The sequence below is a fragment of the Saccopteryx bilineata genome, chromosome 4, assembly GCF_036850765.1.
Source record: "Saccopteryx bilineata isolate mSacBil1 chromosome 4, mSacBil1_pri_phased_curated, whole genome shotgun sequence".
Lineage (NCBI taxonomy): Eukaryota > Metazoa > Chordata > Mammalia > Chiroptera > Emballonuridae > Saccopteryx > Saccopteryx bilineata.
Genome location: NC_089493.1, coordinates 131,004,483 through 131,024,030, shown reverse-complemented (window position 1 = coordinate 131,024,030; position 19,548 = coordinate 131,004,483). Strand labels below are relative to the sequence as shown.

The 19,548-nt window shown below is 38.9% G+C and overlaps 1 protein-coding gene across 7 annotated transcripts in view; it reads left to right on the top strand.

Moving 5' to 3' along the window:
• The window catches only part of SIN3A (SIN3 transcription regulator family member A), a 100,321-nt gene that overhangs the window by 20,166 nt on the left and 60,607 nt on the right, over positions 1–19,548 (top strand). For 4 of the 7 annotated variants that reach the window (XM_066278242.1, XM_066278243.1, XM_066278238.1 and 1 more), the window contains exon 2: positions 17,104–17,324. In XM_066278242.1, coding sequence (XP_066134339.1) covers positions 17,136–17,324 — 189 coding nt within the window. In that variant the 5' untranslated portion in view covers positions 17,104–17,135. Of the gene's footprint in view, positions 1–11; positions 110–6,560; positions 6,693–6,741; positions 6,823–17,103; positions 17,325–19,548 lie in introns of those variants that run through there. The other 3 variants (XM_066278240.1, XM_066278239.1, XM_066278241.1) reach the window with 3 other exon arrangements.

The following is a 19,548-nucleotide window of genomic DNA, read 5'->3' as shown; positions in this document are numbered from 1 at the left end:
TAATGGTAAAGAGAAGAAAACTAACAGGAAGACATCTCACAAGTATTAGAGGAACTAGTGGATGAATACAATGCAGTACATAGCAGCACTGTAGACTGTAATGTTGATGGTAAGTGATTGTTGAAGTCAAGTCACAGATTATGAGTCATCAGATGAAGATCTCCTAGATGAATTTTCTCAAACTGAAGAATTTATGAGTAGACAATATATTTGGAGGGAAAGAAAATAAGGGTGTCTTCATATTTCTTCACGAGTGACTCATTTACGTACTGTCATTCAGCAGGAAGGACTTCAGAATGCAATATTTTCGATAATAAGCAAACTATTTCAATTTGCTAAAGGATCTAAAATAGTGTTCTTTCATCTTTTAAGATGTTAGTGTACCGAAACTTACTTGGTGGATTCAGATGGACTCTTAGGGTGAGAGGAGGGGAGATAGTAAGGCAGACTCCCACATGTGTCCCAATTGGGATCCACCCAGCAAGCAACCCCTGGCTGGGGCCAATACCCAAGTACTGAGCTATTTTTATTGCCTGAGGCTGAGGGGCCATACTCAAACCAGTCAAGCCACTGGCTATGGGAGGAGAAGAGGGAAAGAAATGGGGTGAGATTGAGAGAAGGGGGTGAGAAGCAGATAGTTGTGTTTCATGTGTGCCCTGACAGAGAATCAAACCTGGGACATCCGTACACCAAACTGATGCTCTATCTATCCATTAAGTCACCAGCCAGGGCCTCAGATGGTTTTATAAGTGGACTCAGGTGTGTGTACAGAGGTGCTTGGAAGAGGGAACATGACATAGAAATGAAAAATAATCATTGGATTGATTAATTGATACTGGTCTAAAACAGAATATTTACAGTGTGGATTAAAGAAGCTGATTGCCCTCTTTTTAACCAAATGAGGAACTGAGTTTCCAGTGTATTGGTGTTTGATAATGCAAGAGCAAAGAAAAAAAGAGACCCCAAAGTGATAATAAGCTAGAAATTTATTAGAGATGTACCTGAAATGGGAATCAGAATTTATAAAATCACAGTTGATGACTTATCAGTTACATTTTAATGAATATTGCCTATTATGGCTATTTAGATCTTCAAAAGCAGGAAAACTTGGAATAATAATTTGAATTTGCTGTTTAAATTCTTACTAAAATGTTTAATAATTGTTTTTCACCAAAATGGTCAACAATTATAAGTTTTACATGTCATAAAGAAAGCAGTGACAACCAAGATGATTGTCCTGAACCACCTTGGTAAATATTGTCATACCACAGCTCACAAAAAGTATATGCCAAATGAGGTGATCATTATATTAGTTGGGGGTCTCTCAACCTGGGCATCATTAATATTTGGGGCCAAATAATTCTTTGTAGGGAGCTGTCCTTTGGTTAGTAGGATGTTGGCAACATCCTTGGGTCTCTCTATTCATAAAATGCCAGTAGCACCCCTCTTTCCCCAGTTGACAACCAAACATGTCTTCTGACATAGCCAGACATGCCTCAGAGTAAATACCTCCCCATCTCATTAGGATATAAAACTGAGTTCAGGGGAGGCATGGGTATTATTAGATCTTGTGTTTTGAGAATAATTTTTCTTTTTTTTTTTTTCTTTTTTTTTTTTCTGAAGTTGGAAACGGGGAGGCAGTCAGACAGACTCCCGCATGTGCCTGACCGGGATCCACCCGGCATGCCCACCAGGGGGCGATGCTCTGCCTATCTGGGGCGTCGCTCTGCCGCAATCAGAGCCATTCTAGCACCTGAGGCGGAGGCCACAGAGCCATCCTCAACACCTGGGCAAACTTTGCTCCAGTGGAGCCTTGGCTGCAGGAGGGGAAGAGAGAGACAGAGAGGAAGGAGAGGGGGAGGGGTGGAGAAGCAGATGGGCACTTCTCCTGTGTGCCCTGGCTGGGAATCGAACCCGCGACTCCCGCACGTCAGGCCGATGCTCTACCACTGAGTTAACCGGCCAGGGCCGAGAATAATTTTTCTTTTAGAAGAGTGGGTTAATTTTGTTGAGCTATTGTTCTGAGTAACGTGGGATATTTAAATAGTTTGCCCTTTGCATTTATTTTGGAGTAGTTTTTATATTCTAGCAGTTAAATCCAGAAGTGAGGTTTTAGACAGATTTTGAAGTAGACTATGGTGGGCAGTTACACTGGGTTGAAGTAATTGCATTCACTTAATGCTTTGATAAAATTTATTTAGCTTTGGAGGAAAAACTCTTCCCATTTTTTCCAAAAGTGTTTGGGACATTTTTTATTTTTTTTAAGACTTTATTTTAGAGAGGAAAAAGAAAGGAGGAGGAGCAGGAAGCATCAGCTCCTATATGTATGTGCTTTGACCAGGCAAGCCCAGGGTTTCAAACCGGTGACCTCAGCATTTCCAGGTCGATGCTTTATCCACTGTGCCACCACAGGTTAGACTCTTAGAACACATTTTACATAGATTTATGTTATACCACCAATAAGGGAGAATAATTTCATAATTTTTTTTAAGGGAGAGAGAATGAGACAGACAGAAAGGGAGAGAGATAAGTATCCACTCAGTTGCCTCACTTTAGTTGTTCATTGATTGCTTCTCATATGTGCTTTGATGAGTAGGTGGGTAAGATAACTCCAGCTGAGCCAGTGACCTTGGGCCCAGGCAAGTAACCTTGGGATCATGTTGATCCAACACTCAAGCTGATGACCTCGAGGTTTCGAACTTGGGCCCTCAGCATCCCAGGTTGATGCTCTATGCACTGTACTACCACTGGTCAGGCAGGATTTTATTATATAAATAAATAAACTTTAAAATGTGTCTAATTCAGGATGACTTCAACCCACAATTAAGAGGCACTAAGGGCCAACCATAAATTAAATGCATTTCAAAAAAGAAAGTATACTGTTTATACTTAAAAGCATCCAGAATAGGGTAGTTCCATACACTATTATTCTGAGCTCATCTTGACTAAAATAATTCTACTGTCTCCATTTAAGCCAGTTTATAAAATTTAATCTAAATGATAAGATTCTCTTAAATTTTCAAAATTGATTTTAGAGAGAGAGGAAGGGGGGAGAGGGAACCATTTATTTGTTGTTTCATTTTTATATGCATTCATTGGTTGATTCTTGGGGATCTCAAATCTGCAACCTTGGCTTGTGGGGAGTCTAACCAGCTGAGCTGCGGAGCTGATAAGATTCTTGAAACTTGGAATTTTCCATTTGGATTTTAATAATCATGGGAAAATGTCTGGATTTCTAAGAGAGTAACTATTGTGATTTAGGACATTTCAGGTTGTAAAACTAGAAAAGTATTTTATGTTTTTCTTATTTTGAAAAGAATTAGCTTTTACCTCTGCCCGTCTGACATCTGTCTGAAATCTGTCCCCTTCACTTCCCAGTTCAGCCCCACTCCAGAAGCTGGCCCTACAGGGTCAGATCTGCCCTCTCTGCTTGCTTTACTTGGACATTATGAGTCTTTTACAGGATGACTTTGGAGCTGTTCCCACTTTATATTATCACACATGGCCAGGTGACTTTTTCTTAGGTGACTTTTTAATGTTCTGTTGACATTGTTCACATAAGTCTTTCGCACTAGTTCCAATCCCTCAAAGTGCTTTTTTAAAAATTGTTTTCATAGATGAGTTCTGATCATAGTATAAGGTCCAAATCTGAAACAGTGGCACATGAAAATCATATCAGCAGATATTCGAATACTTTATTGTCTGGATTATACTGTACCTCTCTGCAAGCAGGATATGATAGTCTGTCCCATTCTTCTCCAGATTGGTCATGCTCTAAGAAGTTTAGCCGCTTGTTCCTTGAGCTTGCTATGTGACCTTGAACAAGTTATTTAATTTCTTTGAGTGTCAGTTTCCCACAAAGTAGGACTATTGTGAGGAGCACATCAACTGGTAGGAGTCATGTCAGCGTGGTTGTTGTGAGGTCGGCAAGTCTGTCCAATCACTGCTAGAGCCCCAGCGCTAAACACAGGGCTTGCGCATATAGACACTGGGGAATTATACTATGTCAGATAGATGAATTGGCAAAGATTGTAAATAACTATTTGTCACATATGTCTATAGTTACTGTGATATTTTAATTTCATCCTGTAAAATCCATGTCCAAATTCATCCCTAATTTTCAAGAAACAACACCATTTATAGTCTTGCAGTATATACTTCCCTGCTCTTGTCCAAATTTGTAGCACTGTACCTCTTGTAAACTGATTTGTATTGTTAACATTTCCTTCCAATATATATATATTATTTGTTTGTTTGTTTATTTATTTATTTTTTACAGCAACAGAGTCAGAGAGAGGGATAGATAGGGACAGACAGGAACAGAGAGAAATGAGAAGAATCAATCATCAGTTTTTCGTTGCGACACCTTAGTTGTTCATTGATTGCTTTCTCATAAGTGCCTTGACCATGGGTCTACAGCAGACCGAGTAACCCCTTGCTCGAGCCAGCGACCTTGGGTCCAAGCTGGTGAGCTTTGCTCAAACCAGATGAGCCCGTGCTGAAGCTGGTGACCTCAGGGTCTTGAACCTGGGTCCTCCGCATCCCAGTCTGACGCTCTATCTACTGCACCACTGCCTGATCAGGCTCCTTCCAATATTTTAACAATTTTTAAATACACAGTACTGACAGAATTTTATAATGAACACCTGTATATGCGACCACTTAGATTTTACCATTACCGTTTTACAATACTTACTTTATCATATATCCATCTATCTACCACTCCCATCTGTTAATCCAAACTAGTTTCATATTCTCTAGAATCCTTTATTTTATTTAAAGCTTTTTCCTTTTGATGCAAAATTTGCACATAGTAAAATGCACAGATTTTAAGGAGTACCTTGTGTTGTTGTGTAGAGATCACACTGTATACATTCTGTAGCTTGTTCTTTTCACTTAGTATGTCTTAGCTTTCCTTGTAAATAAACCCTAACCTTTCTAATTGCTACATAGTTTTCCTAATACAGATGTGTCAAGTTTATGTAGCTGTTGATAGACATTTAGATTTTTCATACTATGCTGCAGTAAATATACTTGGCAGATAGGTAAGATAGAGACCTAGAAATGAAATTGCTGGGTTAAAAGGTATGCACATTTTAAATTTAATTAAAAATTTTAATACATGCTTGCAAGTCGCCAAATAGTCTGTACTGACTAAACTTCAACCAAAGAGCTACCCACTTACCCACACTGCACATCATCATTCTTTTAGCCAGTTCCTTTGGGGCAAGTATGTATCATTTTACTCTCTCTATATATATTTTTACTACTAGTAAGGCTGTATAGGGTCTTGCTACCTAGTTTTTAAGCTTTTATAGAACAAGGGCCAAGATCATCTGCCACCTTCATATCTGCTCACTGAATATTTGCTAATTGAATGAATGAGTACTGCTAAAGCCTTACTGTTTTATCGGTTTGTGGCTGAAGAGGGATGAATGAGCTAAGTGTGAGAGAGTTAAAGAAAGCTAAAGTTACTTGAACATGTGTGCCTTAACTAAGTGAAGGGGGACTCCAATCCTTCTTCCTTCATTTTTTTCTCTTCTGTGAGAGGTGGGTGAAGAGTCCAGGCTCTGGAGGCACAGTGCATGGATTTGTTTCTTAGCTCTGCCTATAAGCTGTGAAGCCTTGCACAATTCACTTAATTAAAACAGAGAACCTTGCTTGGGATTAAATTAATATTTGTAAATTGTGTAGAATGGTGCTTAGCACTCAGTATATGCTAACTATTGTTATTGTTAACTATTATGTTACTCTTCCCTTTTAGTGTATACAGTGTTTGAATGTCAGATGTGTTAGGACTGGGGAATGCAGACAAATTTTAAAGGGACCCTATCTTGAAAAAGCTTATAGACTTGAGCCTTGTTTAGGGAGTAGGGAGACATTTAACAGAACTAGACGAGAAGGTGGAGACTGGGAAAGACAATTAGTAAGTGAAATTACCCCTCAACCAAAAATGAAGAATTATGTAGGCAAGACTAAGGAATTTGGATTGTTATTTTAAGTTATGAGAAGCCAGTAATGAATCAACAGGATTGGATTTGCATTTGAGAGTGACTGTTTTGAAAGCAGCCTAGAGAGAGACTGGAAGGGGTTGGCAACAACTGAGGTGAGGGGTTATGAGAGCCTGAAATAAGGGGGTAGCTGTGTGTTTAGAGAAGAAGCAGTTTATTTGAGAACCATTTAGGCAGTATAACTAAGACTGGTGATTGTCAAAGGAGTCAAGTATGGTCCAGAGGAAGTACAAATCCTATGCAACCTCTTCGGTGTTGTGGAGATGGTCTGGAAGGCAAACTCTTTAGAGCAGGGGTCAGGAACCTTTTTGGCTGAGAGAGCCATGAATGCCACATATTTTAAAATGTAATTCCGTGAGAGCCATACAACGACCCGTGTATGTTACGCATTATCCAATAAAAATTTGGTGTTGCCCCGGAGGACAGCTGTGATTGGCTCCAGCCACCCGCAACCATAAACATGAGTGGTAGGAAATAAATGGATTGTAATAAATGAGAATGTTTTATATTTTTTTTTGTTTGTTTTTTAACTTTATTTATTCGTTTTAGAGAGGAGAGAGAGAGAGAAGGGAGGAGCAGAAAGCATCAACTCCCATATGTGCCTTGACCAAGCAAGCCCAGGGTTTTGAACCAGCGACCTCAGAATTCCAGGTCGAAGCTTTATCCACTGCGCCACCACAGGTCAGGCGAGAATGTTTTATATTTTTAACATTTTTTTTTTTTATTAAAGATTTGTCTGCGAGTCAGATGCAGCCATCAAAAGAGCCACATCTGGCTCTCAAGCCATAGGTTCCTGACTCCTGCTTTAGAGGCAAGTGAAATTAAATACTTTGTAAAATCGTAATCATTTTATAAAGGAAATTATATTTTAATAGCAAAAAGGGCATGATCTGAGAATAAAGCATTTAATACAGTGGTTCTCAAAGGGTGCTCCCTAGAAGATTTTCAGGTGCACCTCATGGTATTCCAGAGAGATATGTGCCTGTTGGGGACCAAAAAACCAACAGGATTTTTGGAATTTAGATTTTTAGGGGACAGAGATGTGGGGAATTTGCTGTAAGCTGACAGTCTACACAACCCCCCACCTCACTTGCCTGATTAGGTTGCAAAAGGCTGTTAAGCTGTGGTGCTGGATTGTTTACACTACCCCCATGTTCCCCGGGAAGACTGAAGGCAAGTTTCTTCTATCCTTTGGTGTAAAGTTAAGATGATATGTATGGTGGGGATTTTGGATTAATGATTAAACATAAGGAATTGTCTCTTGAAACCTTTTGGATTTCTGTGAAAGAAGAATATGTGGCAATATCTAAAAAAGCTTTGTACATTTTACTACAATTTTCAATATCCTATTTATGTGAATTAGGATTTTTTACCCTCAAGACAATTAAGAGTAAAAAGAGAGGAATTCTTCAATGCATTGATGAGAAAATGAGAGTTTGCCTTTCAGATATATGCCCAAACATTGAAGAAATCTCTAGGACACATCAGGCTCATGTTTCTTATAAACACAAGAATGAAAAAAATTAACATATCTGCGCCAGTACCTGCTGAATTCAATAAATCTTACTAAGAATGTATCTATATATATATAAAAAGATAATTTTTTTGTCATTTTTAAAATTTTTAACTCTTTTTTACGAATTCTAAAAAGCGTAACTCAAAAAATGTAACATAAAAATGTTTTTTAAAGTCAAAATTTAATTTTGTCGTATTTATTTCGTTTACCATAAAAGCACACTTGGACTTTATATTTTTTTCTTTAATATTTGACTTGATTATTATAATCTATTTCTCAGGAATATGTATATAGTGCGCCTACAATTATTTGTAGAATTTTAAATGCGCCCTGACTTCAAAAAGTTTGAGAACCACTGATTTAATACTACTTAACCTATAAAAAGCTCATCATCCTTTTTCCCCCCTTTTTTCATTTTTCTGTAAATGGTCCAAATACCAGCATTTAAAAATCACTAATGTAGTCTAATCAACTCCTTTTGCAGATCAGGAAACAGGACCAAAGTTAGAGAGCTTTGAGTCAGAGTTTGGATTAGAATCCAGATATTGACAGGTACTCGTCTTTTTATCCATAGTCCAGTGCTGTGCTCTTCTGATCTAAATTTGGTTTTCCAGCCCTAACTGGTTAGTTCAATTGGTAGGACATTGTCCCAGGTTGCCAAGTTTGTGGGTTCGATCCCTGGTCAGGGCACATACAAAAATCAACCAATGAAATAACCTGTAGTGGCGCAGTGGATAAAGTGACGATGCGGAACGTTGAGGTGGTTTTGAAACCCTGGGCTTGCTGGGTCAAGGCATATATTATAAGCAACTGTAGGGGGACCTTGGGTTAAGACAGTCTTGACATACAATGTTTTGAGTTACAACGCTCCCTCCCATTAAAACTTTTTTTTCTGTGACAGAGCAGGACAGATAGGGACAGACAGAAAGGAAGGGAGAGAGATGAGAAGCATCAGTTCTTCCTTGCAGCACCTTAGTTGTTCATTGATTGCTTTCTCATATGTGCCTTGACTAGGGGGGCTACAGCAAACCAAGTGATCCTTTGCTCAAGCCAGCAACTCCATGCTTAAGCTGGTGAGCCTGCGCTCAAGCCAGCAACCTTGGGGTTTCAAACCTAGGTCCTACGCATCCCAGTCTCATGCTTTATGCCAGGAGTCGGGAACCGATGGCTTGTGAGCTAGATGTGGCTCTTTTGATGTCTGCATCTGGCTCGCAGACAAATCTTTAATAAAAAAATGTTAAAAATATAAAACATTCTCATGTATTACAATCCATTCATTTCCTACTTCTCATGTTCATGGTTATGAGTGGCTGGAGCCAATCACAGCTGTCTTCCAGTACAACACCAAATTTTTATTGGATAATGCGTAAGGTACACGGGTCGTATGGCTCTCACGGAATTACATTTTAAAATATGTGGCGTTCATGGCTCTCTCAGCCAAAAAATGTTCCCGACCCCTGCTCTAGAGTATGATTTTACAACTGTGTTAGGATAGGTAAGTGACTGAGGCTACAGTGTGTTTTGATTTACTCCAAAATTTAGGTTTCGTCACTGTCTTAGGAACTGAACTGTGTTATAACCCGAGGCCCCCCTGTGCTATGTGTTGATGCTTCCCGCTCCTCTCCTCTCTCAAATCAATAAATAAAATTGTATTTTTTTGTTTTGTTTTGATTCTGTTTTTGTGACAGAGAGAGGGACAGACAGGCAGGAACGGGGAGAGAGATGAGAAGCATCAATTCTTTGTTATGACTCCTTAGTCTCCTTAGTTGTTCATTGATTGCTTTCTCATATGTGACTTGATGGGGGGGGATTACAGCAGAACGAGTGACCCTTTGCTCAAGCCAGTTATCCTGTGCTCAAGCTGGTGAGCCCCCACTCTAGCCAGATGAGCCCACGCTCAAGCCAGCAACCTCAGAGTTTCGAACCTGGGTCCTCCGCATTCCAGTCCAACACTCTGTGCACTGCCCTGCCTGGTCAGGCAATAAATAAAATCTTAAAAAAACAAACCAGCCTTGGCCAGTTGGCTCAGTGGTAGAGCATTGGCCTGGCTTGCAGGAGTCCCGGGTTCGATTCCCAGCCAGGGCACACAGGAGAAGTGCCCATCTGCTTCTCCACCCCTCCCCCTCTCCTTCCTCTCTGTCTCTCTCTTCCCTTCCTGCAGCCAAGACTCCATCGGAGCAAAAAGTTGGCCCGGGCGCTGAGTATGGCTCCGTGGTCTCTGCCTCAGGCGCTAGAATAGCTCTGGTTGCAACAGAGCGATGCCCCGGATGGGCAGAGCATCGCCGCCTGGTGAGCATGCCAGGTGGATCCCAGTCAGGCGCATGCGGGAGTCTGTGTGACTGCCTCCCCGTTTCCAACTTCAGAAAAATACAAAAAAAAAAAAAAAGAGCCTACAATCAAGACTTCTTTGTACAGCAAGGCTATTGTTTAAAACTGAAGGAGGACAGAGACCACCACGTTGTTGTAGAGAAAGGAGGAGACTATGTTGTCGCAGGGCGGAGAGGCCACGTGGAGGAGAGGAAACAGCCCAAACGGAGGCATGCAGAGGGGACTGAGTGAGGCTGGTGAAGCCTTGGATTCTAGAAAAACCCAGAAAGATTCTCCTGGTTGTGGCACAGGAAAACATGTGAGTGGGTTTTGGTGTCCTGTGTGTTTGTTTTTACTCGTTGGCCGGTAGGAGTCTAGAATAAAGGAAACCCGCCCACTGAAAAAAAAAAAAACAAAAAAAAAAACTGAAGGAGTAATAAAAAGCTTCCCAGACAAAACACAAAAACTCAAGGAATTCATTACAACCAAACCAATGCTGCAAGAAATCTTAAGGGGCCTGTTGTAAACAGAACAAAGGGGGGGAGATTCTAGTAAAAGAGAAATGTAGATTTAAAGAATAAAATGTAAATAAACAACTACATATCAATAATAACCTTAAATGTAAGTGGATTAAATGCTGCAATCGAAAGACAGGGTAGCTGTGTGGATAAGAAAACAGCACCTGTACATATGCTGTCTACAAGAGACCCACGTCAAAACAAAAGATAATACATAGACTAAAAGGGATGGAAAAAAATATTTCATGAAAATGAAAATGAAAAAAAAAGCTGGGGTAGCAATACTTATATCTGACAAAATATACTTTAAAACAAAGCCTATGGTAAGGGATAAAGAAGGTCACTACATAATGATAAAAGGAGCAATCCAGCTGGAAGATATAACCATTATAAATATCTATGCACCTAATATAGGAGCACCTAAATATATAAAGCTGATTTTGATGGACATAAAGGGTGAGATCAACAGCAATACTATAATAGCAGGGGGTTTCAGTACCCCACTAATATCACTGGATAGATTCTCCAGACAGAAAATTAACAAAGAGTGCCTGACCTGTGGTGGCGCAGTGGATAAAGTGTCGACCTGGAAATGCTGAGGTCGCCGGTTTGAAACCCTGGGCTTGCCTGGTCAAGGCACATATGGGAGTTGATGCTTCCAGCTCCTCCCCACTTCTCTCTCTCTGTTTCTCTCTCTCCCCCTCTCTCTCCTCTCTAAAAATGAATAAATAAAAAAAAAATTAAAAAATAAATAAATAAAAGAAAAAAGAAAATTAACAAAGAAACAGCAGACTTAAAGGACACACTAGATCAACTGGATTCAGTAGATATCTTCAGAACCTTTCACCCTAAAGCAGCAGATATACATTCTTTTCAAGTGCTCATGGTACATTCTCTAGAATAGACCCCATGTTAGGACACAAACCGAGTCTCAATAAATTTAAGAAGATTGAAATCATATCAAGCATTTTCTAGGATCACAATAACATGAAACTAGAAATCAACTACAATAGAAAACCTGAAAAACACTCAAACACTTAGAAGCTAAAAAGCATGTTATTAAATAATGATTGGGTTAACAATGAGATCAAGGAAGAAATCAATTTCCTTGAAACAAATGAAAATGAGCATACAACTCAAAAATCTATGGGACACAGCAAACGCAATCCTGAGAGGGAATTTCATAGTATTACAGGCATACCTTAAGAAGCTAGAAAAAGCTCAAAGAAGCAATTTAAACCTGCATCTAAAAGAACTAGAAATAGAACAGCAAATAAAGCCCAAAGTAAGTAGAAGGAAGGAAATAATAAAGATCAGAGTGGAAATAAATGACATAGAGACTAGAAAAACAATGCAGAGTTTCAATGAATCCAAGAGCTCTTTCTTTGAAAAGGTAAACAAGACTGATGAACCTTTAACCAGACTCACCAAGAAAAAAAGAGAGAGGACTCAAAATTAGAAATGAGAGTTGAGATGTAACAACTGACAACAGAAATTCAAAGGATTGTAAGAAAATACTATGAAGAATTATACGCCAAAAATTAGACAACCTAGGTCAGGCATGGCCAAGTTTTTGCCCCCAGGCCATGTTAGAAAGGAAACTTTTCACAGGCCAAACGAAATATTAAAATTAAAAAAGGTGACAGAAGACAAATGGACTTTGGGTGACGGGAATACAGCATAATCAAATGTCAAAATAACCTGGAGATTTTTCTCTGAACATATGTACCCTGATTTATCGATGTAACCCCATTAAAATTAATTTAAAAAAATAAAAATTAAATAAAGTGGAAATAGGAAAAAAACGATTCATTTAAGTAAACAAATTTTTATGTAATTTGTTTATGAATAAATGAAAAAAATTTTAATATGCAATATTTTAATAAAAATATATTTTAATAAAAGTATAATTACATACCATCTAAATATCCAAACCGTATCACAATCAATCGAAACAATAATTAATAGAATGAGCTGGAAGGGGTTATATCACAAATAAAACAATTATTTTGTTTTACAGACGGCCTGCACACGTTTTCAGTTATCAACTGCAGCGATTGTCTATGCTACAATGCCACTTGATTCAGCACACTTGACCACAAACATAACAAATTGTTTAACCTTGAGTGCGCGCTGGCAAACTCCGCCTAAAAGAATGTGGGTTTCACATCACCTGGAAACGTCAAACGGTTCACATCGAGTACAGACGAGTACAAAAGTTGTAAATTTTTATAATGGAATTTTTTTAAAAATAAAGAAGTATCGCGAATCCATTCGACCAGTTATTAAAAGTTAACCCTAGATTAGTCACACACGGAATTCTTTTCCGTGTATTGCTGTCTTCTTAAATATCTCAATTTCCAATAATCAAAGACACTTCTGCTTCTGAGTAGCTGAGATTTTATAGTAGTGGAGAATATTAAAAATTTAATGGCAGGCTACATAAACTCATTATGTGGGTCGAATGTTGGCCTTGCCTGACCTAGGTGAAACGGACAAATTCTTTGAAACATACAATCTTTCAAATATCAATTTGGAAGAATCAGAAAACCTAAGTATAGACGGATTACAACAAATGAGATTGAAACAGCAAAAAACTCCCAACAAACAGAAGCCCTGGGCGAATTCTACCAAATATTCAAAGAAGAACTAACTCCTATCCTTCTCAAGCTATTTCAAGAATATTAAAGAGGAGGGAAAACTTCCAAGCTCCTTTTATGAGGCGAGCATAATTCTGATTCCAAAACCAGGCAAAGTCAATACAAAGAAAGAAAACTATAGGCCAATATCCCTGATGAATTTAGATACTAAAATTAAAATAGTAGCAAACTAGATCCAGCAATACATGGAAAAAATCATCCATCATGATCAAGTGGAATTTATTTTGGGGAGGCAAGGCTGGGAAATATTTGCAAATCGATCCATTTGATTCATCACATAAATAAAAGGAAAGATAAAAATCACACGATATCAGTAGATGCAGAAAAAGCATTTGATAAAGTCCAGCACCCATTTATGATCAAAACTCTCAGCAAAGTGGGAATACAGGGAACATACCTCAACATGATAAAGGCCATCTATGATAGACCCACAACTCACATCATACTCAATGAGCAAAAGTTAAAAGTAATCCCCTTAAGATCAGGAACAAGGCCTGACCTGTGGTGGCACAGTGGATAAAGTGTCAACCTGGAAACGCTGAGGTTGCCGGTTCAAAACCCTGGGCTTGCCTGGTCAAGGCACATATGGGAGTTGATGCTTTCTGCTCCTCCCCCCTTCTCTCTCTCTCTCTCTCTCCCCTCTCTATAATGAATAAATAAAATCTTTAAAAAAAAAAAAAGATCAGGAACAAGGCAGGTGTGCCCCCTTTCACCATTCTTTTTTAATTTTTCATTTTAGAGAGGTGAGGGAGAGACAGAGAGGAGAGACAGAGAGAGAGAAGGGGGGAGGAGCTGGAAGCATAACTGGACCTGATAAAGGAATTCAGCAAGGTGGCAGGATATAATATTAATATTCAGAAATCAGAGACATTTTTATTCACCAACAATGAACTGTCTGAAAGAGAAATTAAGAAAACAATCCTCTTCACTATTGCAACCAAAAAAAATAAAACCTAGGAAAAATTTATTCAAGGAGATTAAAAACTGTACTCAGAAAATTATAAAACATTGATAAAAGAAATCAAGGAAGATACAAACAAGTGGAAGCATATATCGTGGTCATGGGTAGGAAGAATAAATATCATTAGAATGTCTACTATCCGAAGCCATATATAAGTTCAATGCAATTCCTATTAAAATACCAACGGCTTACTTCAAAAATATAGAACAAATATTCCAAAAATTTATACGGAACCAAAAAAGAATACAAAATAGCATCAGCAATCTTGAAAAAGAAGAATAGAGTGGGTGATATCACACTTCCTGATATCAAGTTATACTACAAGGCCATTGTACACAAAACAGCTTGGTACTGGCATAAGAGCAGGCATATAGATCAATGGAGCAGAACAGAGAACCCAGAAATAAACCTACACCTTTATGAATAACTGATATTTGACAAAGGAGGTAAGAGCATACAATGGAGTAAAGACAGCCTCTTCAACAAATAGTGTTGGGAAAATTGGACAGCTACCTGCAAAAAAATGAAACTAGACCACCAGCTTACCCATTCTCAAAAATAAAATTCAAAAGGATAAAATACTTAAATGTAGGTCGGTAAACCTAATCATCTTGGAAGAAAACATTGGCAGTAAGCTCTCTGACATCTCTTGCAGCAATATATTTGCTGATTTATCTCCATGGTTAAGGGAGATAAAGGACAGGAGGAAGAAATATGACTATATCAAACTAAAAAGCTTTTGCACAGCTAAAGACAATATGAACATAACAAAACCACAGAATGGGAGAACATATTCAACAATACGTCTGATAAGGAGTTAATAAACAAAATTTATAAAGAACTTGTAAAACTCAACACCAGGAAGATAATCCAATTAAAAATGGGCAAAAGAAATGAATAGACACTTCTCCAAAGAGGACATACAGATGGCCAGTAGGCAGATGAAAAAATATTCAACATCACTAGTTATTAGAGAAATGCAAATTAAACCACAATGAGATTAACAGCTCACACCTGTCATAATGACGCTCATTAACAGAACAACACATAATAAGCGCTGGTGAGGGTTTGGAGCAGCAGTTTTCAACCTGTGGGTCGCAACCCCAGTGGGGGGTCGAACAACCAAAACACGGGTCACCTAAAGCCATCAGAAATACATATTTTATTTAAAAATGTATAATATGTATTTTATTTAAAAATGTATAATAAATACGTATTTTATTTAAAAATGTATTGTATAATATATATTTTCCGATGGCTTTAGGCGACCCCTGTGTTTTGGTCGTTCTATCCCCACCGGGGTTGCAACCCACAGGTTGAGAACCGCTGGTTTGGAGAAAAGGGAACACCGCTGCACTGCTGGTGGGAATGCAGACTGGTGCAGCGACTGTGGAAAACAGTATAGAGATTCTTCAAAAAATTAAAAATGGAACTGCCTTTTCACCCAGCAATCCCACTTTTGAAATATACCCCAAGAACACCACATCACTGATTCAAAAGAAGAAATGCACTCCCATGTTTATGGCAGCATTGTTTACAATAGCCAGGATATGAAAACAGACCAAGTGCCTGTCAGTGGATGAGTGGATTAAATAGCAGTGGTACATATACACAATGGAATACTATGGGACCATGAAAAAGGATGAAATCTTACTTTTTGCAACAACATAGATGGACCTGGAAACTATTATTTTAAGTGAAATAAACCAGGCAGAGAAAGAAAATCTCATATGACCTCACTCATTTGTGGAATCCAATGAACAATGTGAACTGAGGAATGGAATAGAGAGAGGCGGGATCAAAGGGACCAGAGGGAAATTCCACAGAGGAAAAGGAGATGATAGGATGGGATCAGAGAAGGGAAAGAGATGGTTGAAATTGTATACACATGACAGCATTATAGAGAGCAGAAAAGCAAATAATGGAGGGATGGAGGGGAGTGCGTTGAGGGATGGGGGCAAATGGGATGTGGGGAACATGAGTGGGGGGATTCCTTTGGGGGGACTGTAGAATCTATGTAAACAATAAATTATTTTAAAAAAAGAAGTCTTGGTTGTAGGCACTTGTTTTGCATTACTTTGAATATTTCTTGCCATTTTCTTCTGGCCTCAAGAGTGTCTGTTGAAAAGTTGGATGTCTGGCCCTGGCTGGTTGGCTCAGCGGTAGAGCGTCGGCCTAGCGTGCGGAGGACCTGGGTTCGAATACCGGCCAGGGCACACAGGAGAAGCGCCCATTTGCTTCTCCACTCCTCCGCCGCACTTTCCTCTCTGTCTCTCTCTTCCCCTCCCGCAGCCAAGGCTCCATTGGAGCAAAGATGGCCCGGGCGCTGGGGATGGCTCTGTGGCCGCTGCCTCAGGCGCTAGAGTGGCTCTGGTCGCAACATGGCGACGCCCAGGATGGGCAGAGCATTGCCCCCTGGTGGGCAGAGCATCGCCCCCTGGTGGGCGTGCCGGGTGGATCCCGGTCGGGCGCATGCAGGAGTCTGTCTGACTGTCTCTCCCTGTTTCCAGCTTCAGAAAAATGAAAAAAAAAAAAAGAAAAAAAAGAAAAGAAAAGTTGGATGTCAGCCTTCTGGGGTATATAGTAGTAGATTTTGAGAGGAGTTAGGAAGAAGCACTTGAATTTTTTTTATAGCATTTGAGGATGTAATAAATATTAGGAATGATGGCATTTGAGGAAAAAACTAGAGTATAAAGAGAAGAAAGATGTATTTGTGTTTTTGAATTAGAGGTTAATTTTCAACTCTGCAATACCAAAGTAATTTCAATTACTAATGTTTATTTATTTACTTTTTAGTTAGAAGGAAGGATATAGACATATTCTATATTTTAAGAGAAAGTGAGGAAGAGAAGGAGATGGTTGCTTCTTATGTGTGCCCTGACTTAGGATTGGGTCGATACTATCCACTGATAAAATTTTTATTTAAATTTTGTCTTTCAGTTAATGATAACCTATTTATATGTGGTGTGTGTGCACAAGCATGTACTTACACTATCTGAGATCATTCCCATGATGAAATAGATAAATGGGTTCTGGGAGGGGAGCGTATATTAAATCTAGGGACTGGTCCTATATTGTGTACATGGCATGGAGTTTTAATTGGTGTGCATGTTGTTTGTTATTTCTGCAGGTTGTTAGTGCATCCCCGAGCATGAATACAGAATGAAGCGGCGTTTGGATGACCAGGAATCACCAGTGTATGCGGCTCAGCAGCGGCGAATCCCTGGTAGCACAGAGGCTTTTCCTCACCAGCACCGCGTGCTCGCCCCTGCCCCTCCTGTGTATGAGGCTGTGGCAGAGACCATGCAGTCAGCCACGGGCATTCAGTACTCCGTCACTCCCAGCTATCAGGTGAGCTGGTGCCGCGAGGCACTGTTCCAGGGCTGACATGAAGGTTTCATCCATTTAGAGTCGTTTTTGTTAAGTGTCCAGTTAGATATACAGTATTTATAGGATATGTGCAAGTTACGAAAATTATGAAAACAAGGTACGCTTTTGCATATTCACCACATACGTTTTTTAAAAAGAAGGTTATGACCTTGATGCTTACTGTGTATTCCTCCCTAACCCCCTTTTTCTTTTTTACTTCCTTCAGAGGTAGTCATGATCTGAACTTTGCATTTATCATTTCCTTGACTTTATGTTTTGTGAGTCATTTAGTTTATATTCCTAGAGAAAATAAATTGTTTAGTTTGGGTATTTCTGAATTTTTATGTACTCTCTTTACAAAAATTACAGGATCAGGGAACGTGCAGATACTCCCATATTTTCAGACACTTGTGTAGTGCATTTTCACCAATGAAATAAATGTAGGTTTTGCATCTCATTTGCATAATCAAACAACTTTCTTTGACTTGTTTGATTTTTCTGATGTTCTTGTTTAATAAAAAATATCAAGTGCTTCTTTTTTTTATCGCTTCATAGTCATTTTGAAATATCCCCTAATTTTTGTGAACAGTATAAATGAAAATGTATATTTTTTTTCCTTGACTCCTTTTTACTTTACTCAATGTGGTTCCCAAGACTTAGCCATAATTTTGTGTGTAACTTAGTCATTCATTTGCAGTCTGTTTTACATGAATATATCCAATTTATTTATTCTCTTGATGGTCAATCAGCCTGTTTCTAGATTTATGCTATTATAAAGGTGCTTCTGTGAACATTCTAGGTTGTTCTGTAGTTCAGTAGTACCCACAGTGGTGATTTGTGACAAGGTAAGCTTTCACCAGAATCTAAATGAATGTGCAACTTTCTTCAAGGGAGTCTTGCTGTATAGGGGGAAACAGCAGCTGAGTTACACAGTGTGTTTATTGGTAAAATAATTGGTTTGCATTTGTCTTCTTGCAGACCACTCAGCAGGTTTGAGGGCACTTGAGGAAAAGTTGCACACATATCTAGGAGATGAATTGCTGGATCCTAGGGTGTGGTGTGCACAGGTGATCTCAAATCAGCTTTCATAGTTGTGCCAATTTTGTGTTTCCGCCAGCATTGTATATTACTCTTGTTCTACAGCCTGACCAACTATAGCCTTCATTCATCTCTTGTCTGTTCACTCTGTTTTGCAAAAATGGAAGAAATTTAACTTTTTGCCTTTTTAAATTTTGAAAGTAAATAACACCATTAAAAAAAATAAAGATATCCTGGCCAGGTAGCTCAGTTGATTAGAGCATTGTCCTCATAGATAGTCAAGGTTGTGGGTTTGACCCCTGGTCAGGGCACATACAAGTGTCGAACAATGAATACATAAATGAGTGAGGCAACAAACCGATGTCTGTTCTCTTTCCCTCCCTCGTCTCTCTTCCCTTCTCCCCCTCTCTGAAATCATTAAAAAAAAAAAAAAAAAAAAAAAAGATATGAGATTACCTTTTCTTCTGGTCCCTCAGACTTTATCCCACTGGAGTATATCTTGGGTTTCCAAAATCTTGTATGCATATACAAGCACTGCTATATTTACTTGCCTAGCTATCTAGGCAAGTATTCTCTTTTTATACAATTTGGATCATATAATAAATACTGTTTTATTTTCCCTTTTCACTTAATATATAGTAGACAAGTTTCCACTCAAATATATATGTATAGATCCAGGTGATTTTATTTTTTTATTTAAAATTTTTTTAATTATTATTATTATTTTTTACAGACAGAGAGAGAGTCAGAGAGAGGGATAGATAGGGACAGACAGACAGAAACAGAGAGAGATGAGAAGCATCAATCATCAGTTTTTTGTTGTGACACCTTAGTTGTTCATTGATTGCTTTCTCATATGTGCCTTGACCGTGGGCCTTCAGTAGACTGAGTAACCTCTTGCTGGAGCCAGTTACCTTGGACTGAAGCTGATGAACCATGCTCAAACCAGATGAGCCCATGCTCAAGCTGGCGACCTCGGGGTCTCGAACCTGGGTCCTCCGCATCCCAGTCCAATTCTCTATCCACTGCGCCACCGCATGGTCAGGCAAATTTTTTTTTTTTTTCCCATTGATTTGAGAAAGAGAAACATTGATCTGTTCTTCTACTTATATATGCATATATTGGTTGTATTTTGCTTTTCAGTTTTTAATCAAGAGAGACAGAGGGG